This window comes from Heterocephalus glaber, unplaced genomic scaffold (genome assembly GCF_053883595.1).
Source record: "Heterocephalus glaber isolate CG9 unplaced genomic scaffold, H.glaber_assembly_v1.0 deba00001555, whole genome shotgun sequence".
In the NCBI taxonomy this organism is placed as follows: Eukaryota; Metazoa; Chordata; class Mammalia; order Rodentia; family Bathyergidae; genus Heterocephalus; species Heterocephalus glaber.
The window spans coordinates 16,302,639-16,322,804 of record NW_028258346.1 but is presented as its reverse complement, the minus strand read 5'-3'; the positions used below and the strand labels follow the sequence as shown (position 1 = coordinate 16,322,804).

At 40.3% G+C, this 20,166-nt stretch overlaps 1 protein-coding gene and 1 pseudogene across 13 annotated transcripts in view; both read left to right on the top strand.

The window, feature by feature from the left end:
- Window positions 1–20,166, top strand: part of Samd12 (sterile alpha motif domain containing 12) — a 422,167-nt gene that overhangs the window by 195,492 nt on the left and 206,509 nt on the right. Inside the window, exon 6 of one of the 12 annotated variants that reach the window (XM_087190714.1) lies at window positions 10–20,018. The exons of the other annotated variants lie outside the window; for them this stretch is intronic. Coding sequence (XP_087046840.1) covers window positions 10–29 — 20 coding nt within the window. The 3' untranslated portion in view covers window positions 30–20,018. Of the gene's footprint in view, window positions 1–9; window positions 20,019–20,166 lie in introns of those variants that run through there. 12 annotated transcript variants of the gene reach the window in all.
- The window catches only part of LOC147824103 (ubiquitin-conjugating enzyme E2 variant 1 pseudogene), a 30,043-nt pseudogene continuing 12,277 nt past the window's right edge, over window positions 2,401–20,166 (top strand). The window contains exon 1 of the transcript XR_015442914.1: window positions 2,401–20,166. This exon is cut by the window's right edge and continues 12,277 nt beyond it. The product of XR_015442914.1 is annotated as a ubiquitin-conjugating enzyme E2 variant 1 pseudogene (transcript).

Below are 20,166 nucleotides of genomic sequence, written 5' to 3'. Positions count from 1 at the left end.
TTTCCATAGCTCACGCGATAGATGCATAGGTAAGTAACAAATAAGCAACCAGCAGCAGTTAAACTAACTTCAAGGTCGTCGTGTACAGCTGTGTAGATGGTGCACTGCACATCTTCAGAGGGTACCAGTCCCATACACTGTGGGGTCGAACACTGTACAGTCTGCATCGCAGGCTGGCTGCGATAACCCTGATTATCTTTGTCTCTCGACTGATTTTGGTAAGCCCTTGGACTTGGCATGATTTCATAGCTAATATATCCAGTGAAGGAGATGGATGTTTTGTTGTGTTTTGTTTTACTCTGCATTTTCACTGGTTAGTGGGAAATATATTTTAAATACATGCCTTCATTTGAATAAATTTACACACACCTACTTTAGAAATTGTAGGGACCCTATTTAGCCTCTTGAAAAAAAAAATAATTTAAAAAATTAGGCTATAGAGAATTTCAGAGTGGACTGTTAAGACCATGTAGCTCTTAACAGGGATCACTAATAACTTCAGTATGTTGAGGGCACTTATGGTCTTTATACTGTGGAAGTGACAGACAAAAAGCTAAAATTCGGAGAAACCTTAAGTCACGCCATAACTTACACATCTACACAAGATTTGGTTGCTATTAACCTCCCTTGGCTATAACTTTTATATTTTTCTTTCAATGCCCATTGTGTATCATTCTAAATGAAAGGATGATACAATATGTGTTTTTGAGAGCCTTGGGTATTTTTCAGTCTGCAGAATATTGTAATTGCGCACATACTGTTATTGGAGAAATCTGGGTCAGCCAAGTTTCACGTTATTGCATGTAGATTAACCCAGTAATAGTCCATGTGCCTAGAGGAAATGATGTACTGCTGTAAAGATGACTGCTCTAGAAGGATAAATATAGACTGCAACGATAGGAAAATGGTATTGCTTATTTGATATGTGTTATTTGAATTTTGTCCCCAGAGACTTCCATTGGCGAGTTCATAGGTGCTGGTACTCTGAATGATTTAAATGTGAATGTGCTGTCCTGATACACTTGGAGGTTTCTTTTAACAAGAAAATAGAGATAAGAAGATATGTGACAGCCAGTTCATCACAGTGCTATTTATAAAATCGAAAAAAATGGAAATAACCGAGAGGTTCAGCAATATAGAAAGACTCAAATAATTTTGCTTAAATTCCTAAGATACAACATATTGCAGGCATTCAAATTACATCCATGAAGAATGTACAACATGAGAAAGTTTTCAGGAAATGAGGGAAAAGCCATGTATGAATTTTTGTTTATACCATAATCCTTGTGTTTATATATTATTTTCTTATATGTGCATCAAAAAAGGACTGCAATTGAATATGCTGCTATTTTGATAATGTTTTTTTATGGGCTATAGATCTGTGTGTGGTCTTGTTTTCACTATATCTTTGTTTTCCCAATCCCCCACTGTAAACCCACATTATGGTTATAAGCAGACAATGCACACATCTTTATAAAGTTCCAGCACAGCCGCGTTCTGCTCAGGTTCTGTTCAGTGTCTGAGCCCCTCAGGGCCCGTGCTCTCCTCCAGGAATGACAAACAGAAGGAGCCCTGGCTCATGGAGCACGCCTTACACACCTTTCCTCCACGGCCGTCCACCTGTGTAGTGTTAGCTTTACAGATTCATTCTGTACAGCCTTCAGTGGCCTTGATGCACAAGCTATGAGATTTTTTCCTGAGATAGGTATATAGTACTCAGGCCTATTAAGCTAAATGTGTGTTTGTGTTCTGAGAAGGCAATGCTGAGTTCAGTCTTCCCAATTCATTCATCATTTTCTTCAGCTTTAGGGAGCTGTGCATTTTGCATTCTTTCATCCCACTCCATGTGGAAGGGATCATTGTTCTTAGCTCTTGGCCAGTTCATCTCCAGCCACATTATCTTTCTTACTGCCCATCTTTTACATGTTATGTTCAAACTCATTTTATGTTAGACATCCTTTAGAAAACTCATAGCCCTACTGAAGTGATAGTTTTGAAAAGTAAAAGGAATACAAAATTGACAGGTTGTTTTTATAAGTTCTAAAGACAGCTAGGGAAGCCTTAAAATATTTATTTGGGGTCTAGGTTTACTGTAATAAGAATTGGAGTTCCACTCAACTCAAGGGAGCTGAATGTATGTCATATATATTTGTATATATGTACGTATATGTGTATATATATGAAATGTAGCTTGTGCGCGCTTACCTGAATGTCACAGCCTGGACGGGCGGGGTGGGTGGAGAAGGGGTGGCCTTCGAGCTACAGCAACACAATATGGCAGCCACCATGGGCTTGGGATTAAAAGTCCCTCGCAATTTCTGATGGTTGGAAGACCCAGAAGAAGGCCAGAAAGCAGTAGAGGATGGCACAGTTAGCTGAGATCTAGAAGATGATGAAGACATGACACTTGTAAGATGGACAGGGATGGCAATTGGGCCTCCAAGAATAATTGGGGAACACCGAATATCCAGCCTCAAAATAGACTGTTGACCTAAATACCCAGAAGCACCCCCTCTTTGTAAGATTTGTAACAAAAATTAATAAGAATGGAGTTAATAGTTGTAATGGAGCGGTGGACCCAAGAGCCGTATCAGTGCTCACAAAATGGCAGAATTCACACAGCATCAAAGTTGTCCTGAAAGAGCTTCGACACTTAGTGATGTCTAAAGAAAATATGTATGAAACTTCCTCAGCCGCCTGAAGGGCAGTGTTACAATAATTGATCAAAAACCCACAGGCCCTGCCCCTCCGCCCGGCCCTCAATTCTACTTCATCAGTCTTCATTTTCCATGGTAGTAAATTTTCTAGTTACATCTTGCAGACCTCAAAGTACTGGAAAGGAAGCTCCCATTCAAAGGCAGCTTATCTTAAGATACTGTAAATGATGCTAATTTTTTGTCCATGTGAAATATATAAGTTGTGCTGTAACAAATCATAATGTCAAGTGTAACCACTGTCCACGTAGTTGAACTTCTGGGATCAAGAAAGTATATTTAAACTGATTCCCACCATGACTGGTGGGGCACATCCAGCTCGACTGTGAAAAGACACATCACACAGTCACCTTGCTGCTGATTACATGGCCTGGGGCTCCGCCTTCTCCTCTCCCTGCCGCCTCCGCCCCTGGAGCCCTGGCCAGGGCTGGCTGATTGAGGAGATGTGAAGGTTTCAGGTCACTGACTGTGGGACTACTGCTGGGTGTGGGGGTGCTTTGCCTGCACCCTGCTTTCTTTTTAAGTCTTAAATGATGCCCTCTTCCAAGCCACCAACCTGGCCTACTCTCCTCTGCTCCCTCCCTTGGCCAAAGCACAGATTGTAACCTTCCGTTCCCCTCTGAAATTGGCCTTCGGTGAGGAATTCAGAGCTTTCCCCCATCTCTCCCCCACCTTGATTGAGGGGTGCTGCTTTTCCCTCCTCCTCTCTTTGTCAATGTCACCACCCAACACTTTCCACCACCCTTCCTTCCCTTGGCCAGAACCCAACAGGTAAGGTTGGAAAGAGTCTCTGACCGTCCTCACGTAGTTTTGGAACCACATTCTTTGGTTGTCCACCAGCTGGGAAATGAGTATCTCAGGTCCTGGCCTCTGCCACCTGCTGTCACCATCAGCCGAAAGCAGAACCTGCCAGCACCCCATCCCTGCCAGTGCCCATGGAGCAAGGCCACACGAAGATACTGTAAGCACATGCAGTCCCTCTGGATGGTTCCCTTTCCTCGTACCCACTTCGCTTCGAGGTGCTGAAGAAGGTCTACCCGGGCTGTTGTGAGGTCCCCTTTGCCTCCATTTGGGTCTAGTTCAGAATCTGACAACTGAAACAAGGAACCTGGCCTGGTGCCGACTTTGGCTTCGGTGCTGCTGCTTCTCAAGATGCTCAGTGGGGACTAAGGAGCGGCTCAGTGTGCAGCAGACCCGGGCCTGGCCAATCTGGCTCCTGGCACCTGCTGTGCTTCCCACTTTCTGTTCAGGACCACTAAATGCTGTGATATGGATGAATACCAAAATAAAGCCAATTCATGGTGTCCAGGGAAAAAAAGAAAGAAATTTACCATGGGGGTCATCTGTTACTCAGTGTTGATTATTTGATTCTTTGTTTCTATAGATATTAATAAGTAGGTGTAATATGCTGAATAAGTACAGTACTTTTAGCGTACTGCTCAGTTTCTGGAAAACCCTGGGTCTGCCTCCTGAAAAGTCAACTCACCCTTGCAGTTCACAGAAATGGAATACACTTCCTTAGCTTATATGCGGCTGTCACTCTGGGGTAATGTAATTGTTCTGTTGATGTTGATTATCTAGTCCAGTGATGGCGAACCTTTTAGCGCTTTCAGGAATACAAACGGCTGCTGTGGCTTGAATGCCGTAGTTTCCCCACCTCTGATCTAGTCCATTCCTGCTGCTGTAGTCAAACACACAAATTAGGTAGATTATGAACCAGAGGAATTGCTTCCTCTCACTTCAGGAGTCAGTCAAGTCTGAGATGAAGGCACTGCAGACTCAGTGTGCAGTGAAAGCCCACTTTGTCACAGGGTTCTTCTCATGGCCCTTTTCTCCCTGTGTCCTCACCTAGTCCAAGCAGGGAGGGAGCTCTCAGGCCCTGAGGTAATAAGACCACTGGTGCCCTAACAAAGGTGCCACCTCCTCCCGACCTCACCTTGGGGATTAGGGTTTCAACCTGTGGGTTGGTTGTGGGGCACATCACATTCAGTCCACTGCATTGGAATTCAACAGTTTTTTAACACACTTAAAAGAGAGTTATCACATTCAAAGTAATCTATTTGGGGGGAAATAGATGTATTTTTAAAATGATTGAATGTGTTGTGAGTCTCCTTCCTGCCTTCAGAAGTAGTCTCTAAATATAGGTTGTTGGGAAGATTTAATGGCAGTCTAGTGGGGACAGCTAATGATGGCACATCTAGGGTTGGCAGTTCTCTGAAGCACACACCAGAATGAGAATTCTAGTATGGGAGGGTCTCAGGCTTAGCCTGAGAAATGGAGAAAGCGAAGTGCAGAACAATATGTATAGTATGCTACATTTTCCAAGGACAGAGAAATGGTGATGTGTATGTGTGTGTGCTTTGTTTATATGAGGAAATGCAGAAGGTTGCACAGAAGCTAATCCAAGCTGTACCTGTAGGGCAGGGAAGAAAGTGGATGGAGAGAGGATGGATACCCGGCGTGCCACTTTTTATTGTGAAATAGGAGTGTATTAAGTATTTAAAATAATAAAATTTTAAAAAATAAACAAGGAGAAGGATTGGATTTTAACATCAAATTGGCCGGAATTTTGAATTCTGGCCCTAACATTTACTGCTGTATTACTTCAGGGAGATTACTGAGTCTGTGTCCTAATTTTCTAATCTCTGAAATGGAGATCAACAGCCCTGTCCAACCAATAGAGATGATTAAGAATTAAAAGAGCTAAAATATATACATCAATCAGTGCAGAGTGACAGTGAGTACAAAATATACTTAGCTCTCAGGAGTCACATAATTAAATCAAACTCATTAAGTTATAACAAGCCTTATTTTTAGTATCTTTATTGAGATATATTCGTAAAACATACAACTTACCCATTTAAAGTATACAATTCAATGAATTTTACTATATTCACAGTTTTGTAACCATTACAATAATTAATTTTAAAACAGTGAAGGAACCTCATACCATTAACACTGTCCATTTCTTCCCAAGACCTGCAACCAACTGCTCCTTGAGAGAACTAACCCATTCTATCATTTCCTGTAAATGTAATCATACGGTATGTGATCTTCTACAATTGGCTTTTACCTGGGATAATGTTTTTAAGGTTTACCCATGAAGTATATGTCAATACCTAATGTCTGTTTATTGCTGAATATCCATTGTATGAGTACACTATATTTTACTTAACCATCAACCGATAAACTTCAGATTGTCTCTAGAATTTGGCTGTTATTAGTAATGCTGATTTCAACTTCCATGTGCAAGTGTTTGTGTGAACACATTTCACACAATACATCTCTCTGGTATATGCCTAGGAGGGGAGTTGCTGCTGCACAGGGTAGTTCCCTGGATAACAGAGCCGGCGTGACTTCGTCATTTCCTGCTCCCCCCAGGAGAGTTTGAGAGTTCCCATCTCTCTACATCCCCGCCATCACATGTTGTTGCCTGTCTTAAAACCATCTTAGTACATGTGAAATATTTCACTGTGGTTTTGATTGTTTTCCCTTCCAGGCCAATAGCACCCTTTCATGTGTGTATGGTTATCTGCTTATCTTCTTTAGGAAAAATGTCCAGTCAGATCTTTTGCCCATTTTCAATAGGACTATTGGTTACCTAAGCTTTGTTTTAGTTTAGTTACCGGTATGGAGTTGAACCCCATGGCCCCGTGCTTGTTAGGTAAGTCTTTTACCACCTAGCCACACCTCCCACTCCCAAGCTTTATCTTATCTGTCTATATTTTTGAGACGGGCTCTTGCTATGTTCCCAGGTCACATGGGAACTCATGATTCTCCCACCTTAGCTTCCTGAGTAACTAAGACTACAGGTGTGCACCACAATACCTGGGTTATGCTTTATTTACCATGCCTGATTACTCTCCTTATTTAAGAGTTAAATGTTTTGTTGCTGTTTCCAAAGAGGAAACTCATCCTCAAAGGATGAAATCTTGGCCCTACTAAAGATATTCAAAAGAACCTGCCACAAATTTGAACATCAATGACAAAGTGAAACAACTGAATATACTCTAAAGATTTTCTCTAGGAAGCAACATCCATCTGGATGTAGAAATTATAAACTCACATACGTTAAATCATTTGCATCAGTTTGTAATCAGACCTCCAAATTAGATACATGCATCTGAAAGTTCATTCTGTAATGTTTTAAGGGAAATAATACAATAGAGAGTTAAGTCTATTTTCCCATATTCTGTTGCTGTTTTATAACTTGTCTGAAGCTTTTTATTCTACCCCAGAGTGTTCAGAGTTGACCAGGAGCTTTATGACATGGCCAGGATGGCCATAAATGGGCTGAAAGAGTTCCACCAGGCCACTGTGGGTTACTTGACTAGGGAAAATGAATTCTTTGCTTTCCTTCTCTGTACTTTCCTCTTTGTGGATACTAATGAGGAAACAAAACTTGTAAGTCATTTTAACAAATTTGTTTGGCAAATGCATATCAGCTTAGAATCACGATCAGTGACTCATAACAAACACTCCTGAAATAGATCGTCAGTGTCCTTCAGCTGGAATCTTGCCCCTGACTCCCCTGATCAGATTCACAGTGGCCCTGAAACTGTCTGGCATTTGCAAGTAACACAGTCAATAGTTGGCCCTGCTTTCACTTCATCCTTTTGGTGCCTTTAAGGTGGTTCCCCTCCTCCGATGGCCTTTTGGTCTTTTGTGTCCTGTTCATGGAGTGGCCAGAATTTTGATCTATCAGACTTCCTTGATTGTGTGTTCCTGCTGGAAACTCAGCTGTGTCTCTTGGGAAATGCAGTATGAAATTGGAAATCATTATTACACTTTCCTTCTACTTGATTCATGAGAGATAGGGGGAAAGTGTTTTATATAACATACAGCAGTTATGCACATTGCTTTTGGGACGCTTCAAATTAACCCATGATCAAGTATATAAGGAATATTCTTAGCACTCTCATAATGGACATTATTTCTAGGAAGAAAAACTCCCAGGCATATTAGGCACACTGCTTTTCACATAGCTAATGAATACTGAGTGTCTGCTATTTACAAAGCGTGCACTAATGGTCACATCAACTTCTGACATTTTCTCTATGGTGCCCAGTCCTCTTTGTTGGCCTTAATGTACATACAGGGAAAAGTAAAGACAGAACATGTAAATAAAATACCCGAAACCAGAAAACTGAGCAAACAGATCTTTCTGCCTATAGCAAGCTTTCATCCATTTAACTTCACTGCCTGTGACCTCTCAAATGAGGTAATAATTCCCCTCTCTGAATGATGATTAAATGTTGTCTTATGTGGATATCATCTACCATAGGTCATGGCTTTTGAACTGTTCTAGATGCTGGGAAACTTTTTCTTTGTAAAGGGTAAAATAGTATTTTAATCTTTACTGACCATATGGAGTCTGTTGCACCTACCCCACCATATAAAAGCAACCGTAGGCAATACTTAAATAAATTAGACATGGCTGTGTTTCAGTAAAACTTTATTTACAAAAATAATTGCTGGTACACATAAAAGGAAGCACTAAACAGAATGAAAAGGTAACTGTTAAGATGTTAATATCCAGAATATATAAGGAACTTCTACAACTCTGTTACAACAAACAACCAATTTTTAAAATGGACTAATAAGGAACATGAATATATAATTCTTCAAAGAAGCTATATAAATGGCCAATGAGCATTAAAAAAGATGTTCATCAGTAATCATGAGAGAAGCGCAAATTAAATGAGATATCATTTCGCATCCATTAAAATGACCACTATTAAAAGAATAGAAAATACTAAGTCTCGACAAGAATTTAGAGAAACCATATCCCTTGTGCACTATTAGTGGGTCAGGAAAATTGTACAACCATTATGAAAAATATTGTGGAACTTCCCAGAAAATTAAAAATAGAATCACCATATGACCCACCAATCCCACTTTTGGGTATACCTCCAAAAATCGTAAGAGGATGTTGAAGGAATATTTGTAACCCCATATTCATTGTAGCATTATTCACAATAACCAAGAGATTGAAGCAACACAAATGCCCCTTGATGGAGAAATGGAAAAAGAAAATATTGTATATAGATACACTAGAATACTACTCTTAAAAAGGAGGAAATTTGGTCACATTCTACTGCATAGATTAACCTTAATGAAATGAGCCCATCACAGAAGGACAAGATTCCACTCATATGAAGTATCTCAAGTAGTCAAAATCATAGTATAAAGAGAAAATAAAAGTAGTTTCCAAAGACTGTGGAAGAATTAGTGTTTCTAGGTATAAAGTTTCAGTTTTCAAGATGGAAGAGTTATGAGATGTTAAATAATAATTTCAATATACTGTATTCATACTAAATTATACACTTAAAAATAGGTAAAATGGAAATCTAAAGTTATGTTTTATACCACAATAACATTATTGCTAAGCTGTAGGTAGTGGGCCCATACTTTGCAAAGTCAAATCTGTAAGCTTTTGACATCCTCATCTAGATTACTATTTTTATTCTTGGAATTTTCCATTTTGAGACAAAAAGAGTCCCCCCAATACCAAGGGCTCTCTAGTATAGCCCCACTCCTAGAATGTCCATTTCTGTGACTTTCTTAGCTACAAATACATGGGTAGTGTAAAAATGTATCCACAGCTGTGAAGTTTGACTAAATAGGGCAGTAGGAACCCACAACCCCACTGGAAGATCAGGCAGATGATAGTAGTAAATGCTGCCATCTTCAAGTGCCTTTGTAGTCAGTGCCTGCAAAATGCAAAAAGAGCATGATATTTACCATGGCCAATTTTGGCTCATTAAACATTATTATTTCCCTAAGGACTTTTTCTACATTGTCCAAATGTATGTGTCAAAATTTAGTTGCCAATTGCATGGCCAGATGGACTCTGCCAAGCTCCATTTTCTGGAGTGACAAAAATTAGAAACTCTACATTCTAATCCAAGAAGAACTTTCCAGAACTACATGTACCGGCTGGGTATTTTAGTCCTGTCACCTCCACAGTGATGCTTCAGCAGCTGAAACAGGCTGGCTGAACTGAAGTGGGCCATCTGGTCCACCACCTTGCCTAAGAAGTCTTTGTAGAAGAGCTATAACCTCTTGAGAAATTGTACAATCTCATTTTACAGACTTGAGCACCGAGACTCAAAGAGAATTAGAGGATTCCCAGGGGTTCAACAGCTAGTTAGTGGCACAACTGAAACTAGATCCCATTTCTACTAATTATTACCCCTCATTTTGTCTCATTGTTTTTATTAAGGCATAATTCACACATAGTAAAGTTCACCAGTTTTAGTGTATAATTCTGCAAGTATTGACACTTGTGCACAGTTCTGTGGTGTTGTAGTCAGGGTTTTGCAAGGAAAATAGATTTAATTCAGGACATATAATTTATAAGATTATGTTATAATACCCAGAAAGTCAAATGTAGAGGAATGCAAGAGACCTAGCTGCACACTAGAGACCAAAAGAATCCAGCCAAGGGCCTGGATCCCACAGCAATGCCCCACAAAAGTCCAGCTGAAGGCCTAGAGCCCAAGGCCATGCACTCCATGAGTCCAGCCGGTGGCCTGGAGTCCACAGCAATAACTCACTGTTGTCTGTATAGAGGATCTGCACCCAGAAGGCTCAAGGGCCAGTGGTGGAAGCCAGAAAACCTGCCCCGTGGAACAAAGGATTTGTGCCACCAGACTGAGAGATCCATATTGGAGCTAGGAAGTGATGCCCACAGTGAAGATCAGAGCTCCCCTGATGAGAACAGCAGCCATTCCCAGTGACAGTGAGGACCTGAGCTCCTCCTCCAATGAGAACAGCCAAGTTCACATCAGGAAAACCATCCACAGCAAGCTTCTCCTAGAAAATCAACAGCCCAGATCTTCCCCTCCAGTCCTCTTTTTATGCCGTTGGCAACAATCCTCAGGTGGGTCTTCCACACCCAACTATGCTGATTCATTTCAGCTGGACATTCACAGTTGGCCATTAGTTAACCCACCACATGTGGCTACCACTACAATCAAAATATAAACCAAAATTTCCATCACTCCAAGAAATACTCCTCAGTGCCCATTTGTGTCAGCCTCTCCTGTTACTACAAGCCTCTGACAAGCCCTGACATTTCCTATCCATACAGTTTTGGCTTTCCCAAAATGTGATGCAAGTGGAATCATAGTCTGATTTCCTTACCCAAATGCACTAAGACTTAGGTTGTGATGTGTGTCCTTCTCCCATTCGCTTTTATCACTGCATATTCCATTGGATATATAACCAGTTTTATTCCCCAGCTGAGAGACATTTGAGCTGTTTGCAGTTTTGTAGAACACCAATAAAGCTGCTGTAAGCATTCACATAAAGTTTCTTGTATAAACAGTGGTTTTCATTTGATTGGGTATCTAGAAGTGAAATTGCTGTTTTGTATCATAAATATATGTTTCAGCTCATAAGAAACTGCCAGGTCAGTATTCTTAAGACAATAAAAGCAGAATAACAGAACTGGGGACTGGCTATAATACATATAAAAATATTGGAAGTTTTTCTGAAAAATTGCTCCGTCATTGTAGAAGTCCTACCTATCTCTTCCTGAAGCCATGCATCTTCAGAGGCCCTGGATTTGGTAAGTGTTTCTTGTACACTATCTCATAGTAAGTTCAAGGTCAAGCATGTTTACTGTGAACTCATTTGTTTAATAAAATTTTTCTCAGCATCTATACACCAGGCAATATACTACGTATGTCTTTCCCCAACTATCACTGAGATGCTTCCTTGGTCTCTCTTCTAAGGAAGAAAACCTATAGATAATTCCCTCTCTCACAGCAGTCAAAATATCGGATTCTTTTATGCCCCTGTGAAACATGTCTGATGGCCAGGTTTTCTGGAATCTCTCAAGATCCACTGTTTGGGTGTCCAGGCTCTTGTGTTATTTTGCTCGTAGCACTGGTGTTACAGTGTGATGTTTGTGGATCTGTTCTCTTCATTCTGGGCTCTTCTGCCTTGTCACTGCAGAGAGCTGAGCTTTTCCTCCCTGGTGCTCACCTGTTTTCATGTACGTGAAAATGACTCTCTTGGTTCTCCTCTTCTCTTTCTGCTGGCTCTTCCTCGGGCTAGTGGCCCACTGCCTGCCTCTTCTGCTTGCCAAATGTTCATCCCTCCTGGAAATAGCTCCTCTTGGTTTTTCTCACATAGCATGCTCTCCAAAAAAGCTCACCCATGCCATAACTTCAACCATCTCCAAGTTCTTAGCGACTCCCAGATTTGCATCTTTGTTCTCCTTGAAGCTTTGAATCCTTATTTACTCTCCCCAGAAAATGTGAAATAGTCTACTGACATCTCATGTTTAACGAATCCAAATTTATCCCCATTATCTTTCCATCCATCTCACTTATTTTCTCCTCTGGGTTTCTTCTCAAGGTTAATACTTCCATTATGAGCTCCTTCGCCTGACTCAGAAGGTTCAGAGTCTCCAGAAATTACTGTTTTCCTCAAAATAAAACATGTAATCGGTGGCTAAATCCTCTGAGTTCTCTTTCTGAAATGGTTTTGCAGCCTCTTTCTGCCACATACCTCCTCCGCCGATGAGTTAACGTCTCCTTTGAGGCCATTAGGAGAACGAACTAGCTCTCATCTGAACTCTAGTGTCTGCCTTGCTCCTTCAGTTATCTCACCACTTCTGTTGCCGTGATTAATTTAAATATATCTCTGATGACATTATTTCTATCCTTAAAATGTCTGGGGGCTTCAAAACTTCTTAGCATCTCATAGAAAGCTATTCTAAACTTTTCATAGATGTAGTAACTTCGGGCAGGTTCCTTGCCAGACACTGGTACCAGAGCTGTAAAAATGGGGATAGGATCCATTTCACAGTGTCACTATGATTGTGAGGTCATAAAATCCATGGCAGGACCTGGTCCTCAGGAGATGCCACCTTCTAAGCAGCCTCACCTCATTTCTCGGGCAGAACTGCTCATTCCCGTCTTTGCATTAGTAAATTCCTTGTCTATGTAAATAATGTGGAGTTCGTCATATGGTATCCAGTTGTTCCATGCTCTGTGAGCTCCAGGCCCTGCAGTAGCTACTAGGTACAAAAAGGAGCACCTGAGGTAGCAGTGAGGCCACAGTGGTGTGCACCGTGATAGAGACAGACAGGTGTATACTGAGAGCACGGGACCAGAACAGCCTTGCCAGGGAACTGGTGGGGTAAGCAGGACTTGCCAAAGATATGACATATGCACTGGTTCTTACCGAATAAGACTTGGCAGGTACACAGAGGCCGGTGTGAGGCAGCAGGAGGTGTGGTGGCCTAGTCTTGCTCTCCTCCTGGAGATTGTTGGGAGCCGCTGCGATATTCTGATGTCGCTTTGCACTCCTACCTCCTGGCATACTACAGAGCAGAAAGTGGACCCTCTGTGTGGTTTTGCTGATTTAAATTGAATGGTTATACTTTTCTTTCATTTTCTAACTCCATTTCATTTTCTACTTAATCTTCTCATAGCAGTGAATGCAATATCAATTTTGGTATGGATTTGTAATAAGAAAGTAAGAGTTGCTGCAAAAACATTTGGGATCATTTTCTCCATGAGCCATAGCACCCAGAATCTCTTCTAAATTTTTATTTCTTCTTCTCCTGCTGCTTTCCCCCTCCTCCTCCTTAGAACCTTCTTTATTGCCTTGTGAGCTTTTGTATTGACCATTAGAGACAATGGCAAGGGCTCCTAAATCTATAAGCCCCCTGCCTCGTTAGTTGTCTTGCCTAATATTTTCAGTCCTTACATGTCCTGCAGAGTGATACTGTAGAGTGACTGTGAAGTGAACCTTTTCCCCTAACCCAATTAAATGCCCAACAGCTTATGGTGGATAAAGATGTTAGATGAGCGATCATACAAAATTTAGTGCAGACTTTCCTTCTGTGATTGGGGCCATTTATTACTTCATTCTCTGTCATTTGATTATGCTCTGCCTACTACATGTCCCTTCCCAATTTCCTCCAAGACCGCATTTCCTCCAACAACTACTTCCTCAGGCTTTCCCCTGACATACTTCACAATCTTCATACTCTGTTGTGAAAATTTTGTGACAAGGAATATTTCTAATTTTAGCAAGTCTTTTAGCTGTCAGAGAAATTCTCCTTGGTGTGAGCTTTATATATAGAAGCCTAAACACTTCTTTTAGGGATTATGAAAATCACATGACAGTTTACCAGTAGGGCTTAGAGTTATGGCATGAATACCCTAGTTAGTGTCCCCTCTTATTTCATTTTTCTTCTGGGAGTTCATTCTGGCCAATTCATTCAAGAGGCTGGTAAGGTTTGAAACTGACTCTTGCCTCTTGTCTGTTGCATTCTTTATGTTAGAAAACTGTGTGTCTATTCTAGTGGCCCTGAGGGTCTCCCTAACTGGTATATGGGAGAAGTATCCACATGTTATTTTTCTAATTTGGACTTGTTCTATCAGGAATTTTCCTTGTCACTGCTCTGTGTTTTATGTCATTCTTTGCATGATGATGAGTGATTTTTGGGAATCCCAAAGACTCCACTGCTTCTTGTCTGGCTCTGCAGAACTCACCAACTGCAAAATTCTTTACCATTGACTCCTTTGCATTGAAATGTCCTGGAAGAAACAATATATTTCATGACTCTTACTAGGACCATTTAGGATGGTCATCCGGTGACACTGTAATGTCATTTTGACCTTGTTGTTTAAGTAGAGATTTGAAGAATCTCAAATGACTGATGCTGCCTTGAAGACTGATGCATTGTGGCTTTTCCACAACTGACATTGGTTTCTTTCTTCAGAGTGAGTCTCCTCTCTGGTAGTCAAATGGAAAATGGGCTTTGTAGGAAGGCAGTTTTATTAGGACACTGTCGTGTGAACCAGATGAGAAGAAAGTGAAAGTGTTTGCACAGATGCATGGAGCTGCTCTGGTTGTTCTAAGTAGAAACAGAAATATGCCATCTGTATTCTGTGGATTTCTGTCCCTTGTGTGTTATCAAATTTCTCTGTGGCCTTATTGTTTGAGGCCACCAGTTCTCAGGTATGACATAAAGATCTCCCCACTGTAGGTGGTCAAGCTTTCCTTGCATCGAGTTTCTACACCCCAATTCCAGAGGATACCACATGCATAGCCTAGACTGAGAATGGGCACCAAGGTTTCAGTCATTAGTGCAGTCTTGTGCTCCAGTCAAGGGCAAATTCTGCGGTCCTTCTCTGAAATTAACCCTTCGTTATTGGTATCTCCCTTTTCACCTTATCTTTTTTATAGTAGCAATGCACAATCATTCAGTAATTAATAAAGAAATGTATTAAGAGCCTACCATATGCCAACCACTTGCAGTATGTTAGGGATCAAATGGGGATGACAATAACAGTAACAGTAACAGTTATTTCCCTTAAATTCCCCCAAATGGAGATGACATACATGTAAAATGTGAGAGCACATACAGTTATGAGGAGTGGCAGCGGTATGTGAAGATGTCTGTAGGATCGTGTAAGGTGTCCCATGCAGAAGAGAAGGCTCTCAAGGGTTCAATGAGAAGGCACCTCTGAACCAAGACTGGAATTACAGTTATCAGTTAATTTTGTCTTTATTCATCAAACAAATATGATTGATGAGGGGCTAAGAACTTGGGAGGTAACACTACTGTAATTATGTATTTACTATAAAACTGTATTTTGAGTGTTTGCTATGTGACAAGACTTTCCTGGGTTTTAGTAAAATATAGTAAACTTGACAGGAATGGCATGTCATGTAATAGATTTTACATTTTAATGGAAAGGTGCTGATCATTGAGAAATCATACTAGTGAGGTGAGGGAATTGGAAGCAGACATGAATTATACTTTGGGGAGCAAGTAAGCAAAAGGACTTTCTTGGCTCCAACAGATGGGGGAAACTGTAAGACAGGAAATCTCTAAAACAGGAAGATGAGTTCGCCAAGGGTATGTAGTGCTTGTCTCGAGTGGAGGGAACAGCCTATGCTAAGCCTGTATCGGGGTTCTATAGAGAAACAGAGCCAACAGGACAAAGAGAGGAGACTTAGTATGGGAATTGGCTCACATGATTTTAGAGACCTAGAAGTCCCACAGTCTGCCACCTGAAGGCTGAAAGAACCCAGAAAACTAGTGGTGCCATTCAGCCCAAGTTGGAAGACCTGAGAATAGGAGGAGCTGTGGTGTAAGTCCCAGAGTCCACAGGCCCCAGAATTGGTATCTCCATTGTCCAAGAGCAGAAGAAGTTAGCAGTTGCAGTTCAAGAGGAAAGAATTTGCCCTCCTTCCACTCTTCTCTTCTATTCTTGCTCTCATTGGATTGAATGATGCCTATCTAAAGAGGATGATGCTGGCCTGCTGCTGCTCCCAGCCCAGAGGAAAGGGCTTTTGGGCCACCTTCTGTCCCGCTGCTCCTGGCCCAGAGGAAGGGGCTTCTGGGCAACCATCCCTCCCACTGCTCCTAGCCCAGAGGTAGGGGCTTCTGAGCCACCATCCCACTGCTCTTGGTCCAGAGGAAGGGGCTTCCCGGCCACCATCCCTCCTGCTGCTCTCAGCCCACAGGAAAGGGCTTTTGGGCCACCATCCCTACCGCTGCTCCCGGCCCCTGTCCCACCTCTCCCAGCTCAGAGGAGGTAATCCGTGCAGGCGCCAACATCCCCCCTGCCAGTCGAAATGAGAAAACACGTAAATAAGTCTCAAAACCAGACTTCCAGATCACCTACAGCAACCCCAAAGGGCAATGAGATGGAACAATCTGATACTCAACCACCTGGACCCACTGAACTGGTAACAAAAGGGGATCTGGAAAAAATGAAATATTTATGAGGACAGAATTTCAGATATAGAAGATAAGATTGCAATTAGTAACCAGGAAAAGAAAAATTGCTTCAAAATTATAAGGGAACATGAGAAATCAATCCAGCAGCTGCTAGATGATGCAAAGAAGAATAACATAAGACTGATTGGAGTCAATGAAGAAACAGGAGAGAGTGCAAATGACATAAAAAATCTCTTCACAGAAATAATAGCAGAAAACTTCCCAAGCAGGGGAAAAGAGCTTGACATACAGATAAGTGAGGCATACAGGACTCCAAATAGCCTTGATCAAAAAAAATCTACACATAGGCATATAATAGTTAGGATTCCAGAAACCCAACAGAAGAACAAAATTCTACAAGCAGTGAGAGAAAAGAAACAAATCACATACAAAGAAAAGCCCATCAGAATCACAGCAGACTTCTCAACACAAACCCTCAAGGCAAGAAGAGCTTGGAGTGACATATTCCAAGCCCTAAAAGAAAACAGCCTCCAACACAGATTGATGTACCCTGCAAAACTATCTTTCAAAATGGATGGAGAAATAAGATACTTTCATGACAAAGAGCACCTTAGGAACTTTGTGAATACCAAACCAGCACTCCAAAGAATTTTACACAATATTCTAGGAAAAGACAATGAGGATCACAACTCCAGGAAGCAAAGCAGAATGAACCCATCTGGCATGACAAGAAATTAAATGTAAAGGGGGAGAACCCAACAAAAAGAAAAAGTCATAGCAATGACAAGTCAATATGTTTCAGTTATAACCATCAATGTTAATGGTCTCAATTCACCAATCAAAAGAAATAGACTGGCAGAATGGGTCAAGAAGCAAACTCCAACAATATGCTGCATACAAGAAACACACTTATTGCAGATGACATAAACTCTTCACAAAAGTGATGGCAAAAAACTTCCCAAGGAAGGGAAAAGAACTTCACATACAGATAAGTGAGGCATGTAGGACTCCAGCTAGCCTTGATAAAAAAAAAAATCTACACATAGGCATATAATAGTTAGGGTTCCAGAAATCCAACAGAAGAACAAAATTCTACAAGCAGTGAGAGAAAAGAAACAAATCACATGCAAAGCAAAGCCCATTAGAATCACAGCAGACTTCTCAATGCAAACCCTCAAGGCAAGAAGAGCTTGGAGTGATGTATTTCAAGCCCTAAAGGAAAACACCCTCCAACCCAGATTCATGTACCCTGCAAAACTATCTTTCAAAATTGATGGAGAAATAAGATACTTTCATGATAAAGAGCACCTCAGGAACTTCATGAATACCAAACCAGCACTCCAAAAAATTTTAGACAATACCCTAGGAAAAGACAATGAGGATCACAACTCCAGGAAACCCAGAAGAATGAATCTATTGGGCATGAAAAATTAAACCCAAAGGGGGAGAATCCAACAAAAAGAAAAAGTCATGACAAGACTTTTAAAACTTTTGACTTCATCTCCCTAATGAGTGTATAACTCAATCTTATTATTGTACTGATTAGTATTTTTCTGATTCTAGAGTTGCACACAATTCCTTGTGCTATACTGGCTATTTATCCTCTTATGTCTACATTTTAGTTGGGTTGTCTATAAATGAGCTCTAAGAATTCTTTATATATTCTGCTCATAGGTTATATGCATTGTAAATATGGTCTGTTTAAAGACTACTTTTCATTTTAATGATGTCATTTAAAGTTCTAAATTTTGATGGAATCTCATTTATCTTTTTTTTTTCTTTTATACATCATGTTTTTTGTATCCTAGGTAGTTCTTGCCTACCCTGAATTCATAAATATTTTCCCTTATAATTTTTTCTTAAAGCTTTATACTTTTAGGCTTTCTTATTTAGGTTCATAGACCCCTTCAAGTTATTTTCATGTATGGAAAAAAAGGGTTGAGGTTAATTTTTTATATACGGATACCAGGTGTTCTAGTGCAATTTGCTGAAGACGCTATCTCTTCCTTGGCTCTTGAATTGAGTTTATATTCTATAAAATGCTAATGTTAAATAATCTTTCAAAACTCAGTGGACCATATATATGTGATTCTATTTCTAGATTCTCTGTTTTATTCAAATGATCTGTATGTCTTTCCTTACATCAACACTGCCTTGATTACTGTAGCTTTAGAAGAAGTCTTAAAATTGGGTGCTAAACGTCTTCCAACACTGCTTTTGTTTTTGTTTTTGAATTTGGCTTTTCTAGGTCCTTTGTACACCTACATAACTTTTAAATTTCAATATCCAGTTCTTCATTTATAGCAAGTACACACAGCCCTGAATTTTTATGTATACCTTGTGTTTTCTAATCCTGCTACATTCAAGTACAAGTTCTAGGGGCTCCTAGAGATTTCTTAGTATTTTCTCTGTAGATGATCATTTCACCTACATATAAAGATTTTGCTTCTGCTGTGCCAATCCTATCCTAGTTGTGTCATTTTGTTGCCAGACTATTTTGGTGGGGCCTAGGTTTCAAAGTTTAATGGACAGATGAAGAGTAAGCATATCTGCCCTTGTTCCCCACCTTAAGGAGAAAGCATTGTATCTTCTCCATTCATACAAGGCATTCTCACTGGAAGTATGGAGTACATGTCTTTAATCTGTTGAGAAGTTTCTGTTCTACTTCTAGTCTCCTGATAGCTTTTACCATGAACAGCTGTAGAATTTGGTCCAATACTTTTTCTCCAACTAGTGACAGGATCATATGGCTTTTTCCTTTCCTCTGTTTAAATGATGACTTTTGGGGGTGGATCTTCCAATGCTGAACCAACACTGCCATCCCTATAACAAAACCACTTTCTACATACTGCCAGATCTGACTTCTAATAGTTTGTTTTGTTAAACAAATTTCTATCTATGTTCATACTTTTTTCTTCTATTATCTTTATCCAGTTTTAGGATTAGCACAATGTTGATTTCCTAAAATGAGGGGAGAAGTGTTCCTTCTTTTTTCTGCTTTAATTGTTTGATATAATTTATCAGTTAAAATGTTTATGAGCCTGCTGTTGTCATATAGGTAGGTTTTCAAGCTAGGAATATACTTTCTTTAATAGGTGCTATTCAAATTTTATATTTCCTCCAGAGTTAGTTTCATTAATTTGTCTTCCAATGTACTTCTTAGAAGTTGTCAAATTTATTTCCAAAAAGATTTTTGAAATATGCTTTCTATATCCTTTTAAATTCTGTGAAATCTGTTTTAATGTCTCCTAGATCTTAATATTGTAATTTTAAAAATGTATAACTGATATTGTGTAACAGGAAGAAAAGGTCTAAAAGAGTAGGGTAATTGGGAGGGGTAGGGGAAGGGAAAAAAGGGAAAGGAAAAAATATGAGAAGAAGAGAAAAATGGAAACAAGGTCTTTGCAAATAGGGAAGGGTGGAGGGGGTGAAGGGAGGGCAGGGGAAGGGGAAAAAAAATAAGAACCAAGAGACTCATGTAATGGTACAAGATCCCAGTGATGAATGTAACTGTATTGTATACCTAAAATGTACCAATAAAGTTAATGGGGGGAAAAATAAATAAATAAAGAGGATGATGCTGATTCTCTTTACTTGGCCTACTGATTGAAATGCAAATCTCTTACGGAAACAACTTCTAGACACATCTAGAGGCAGTGTTCTAGCTGTTATCTGGACATCCCTTAGCCTAGTCGAGTTGGCACAAAGCCACCACAGAGGCCAAGGTTGAAG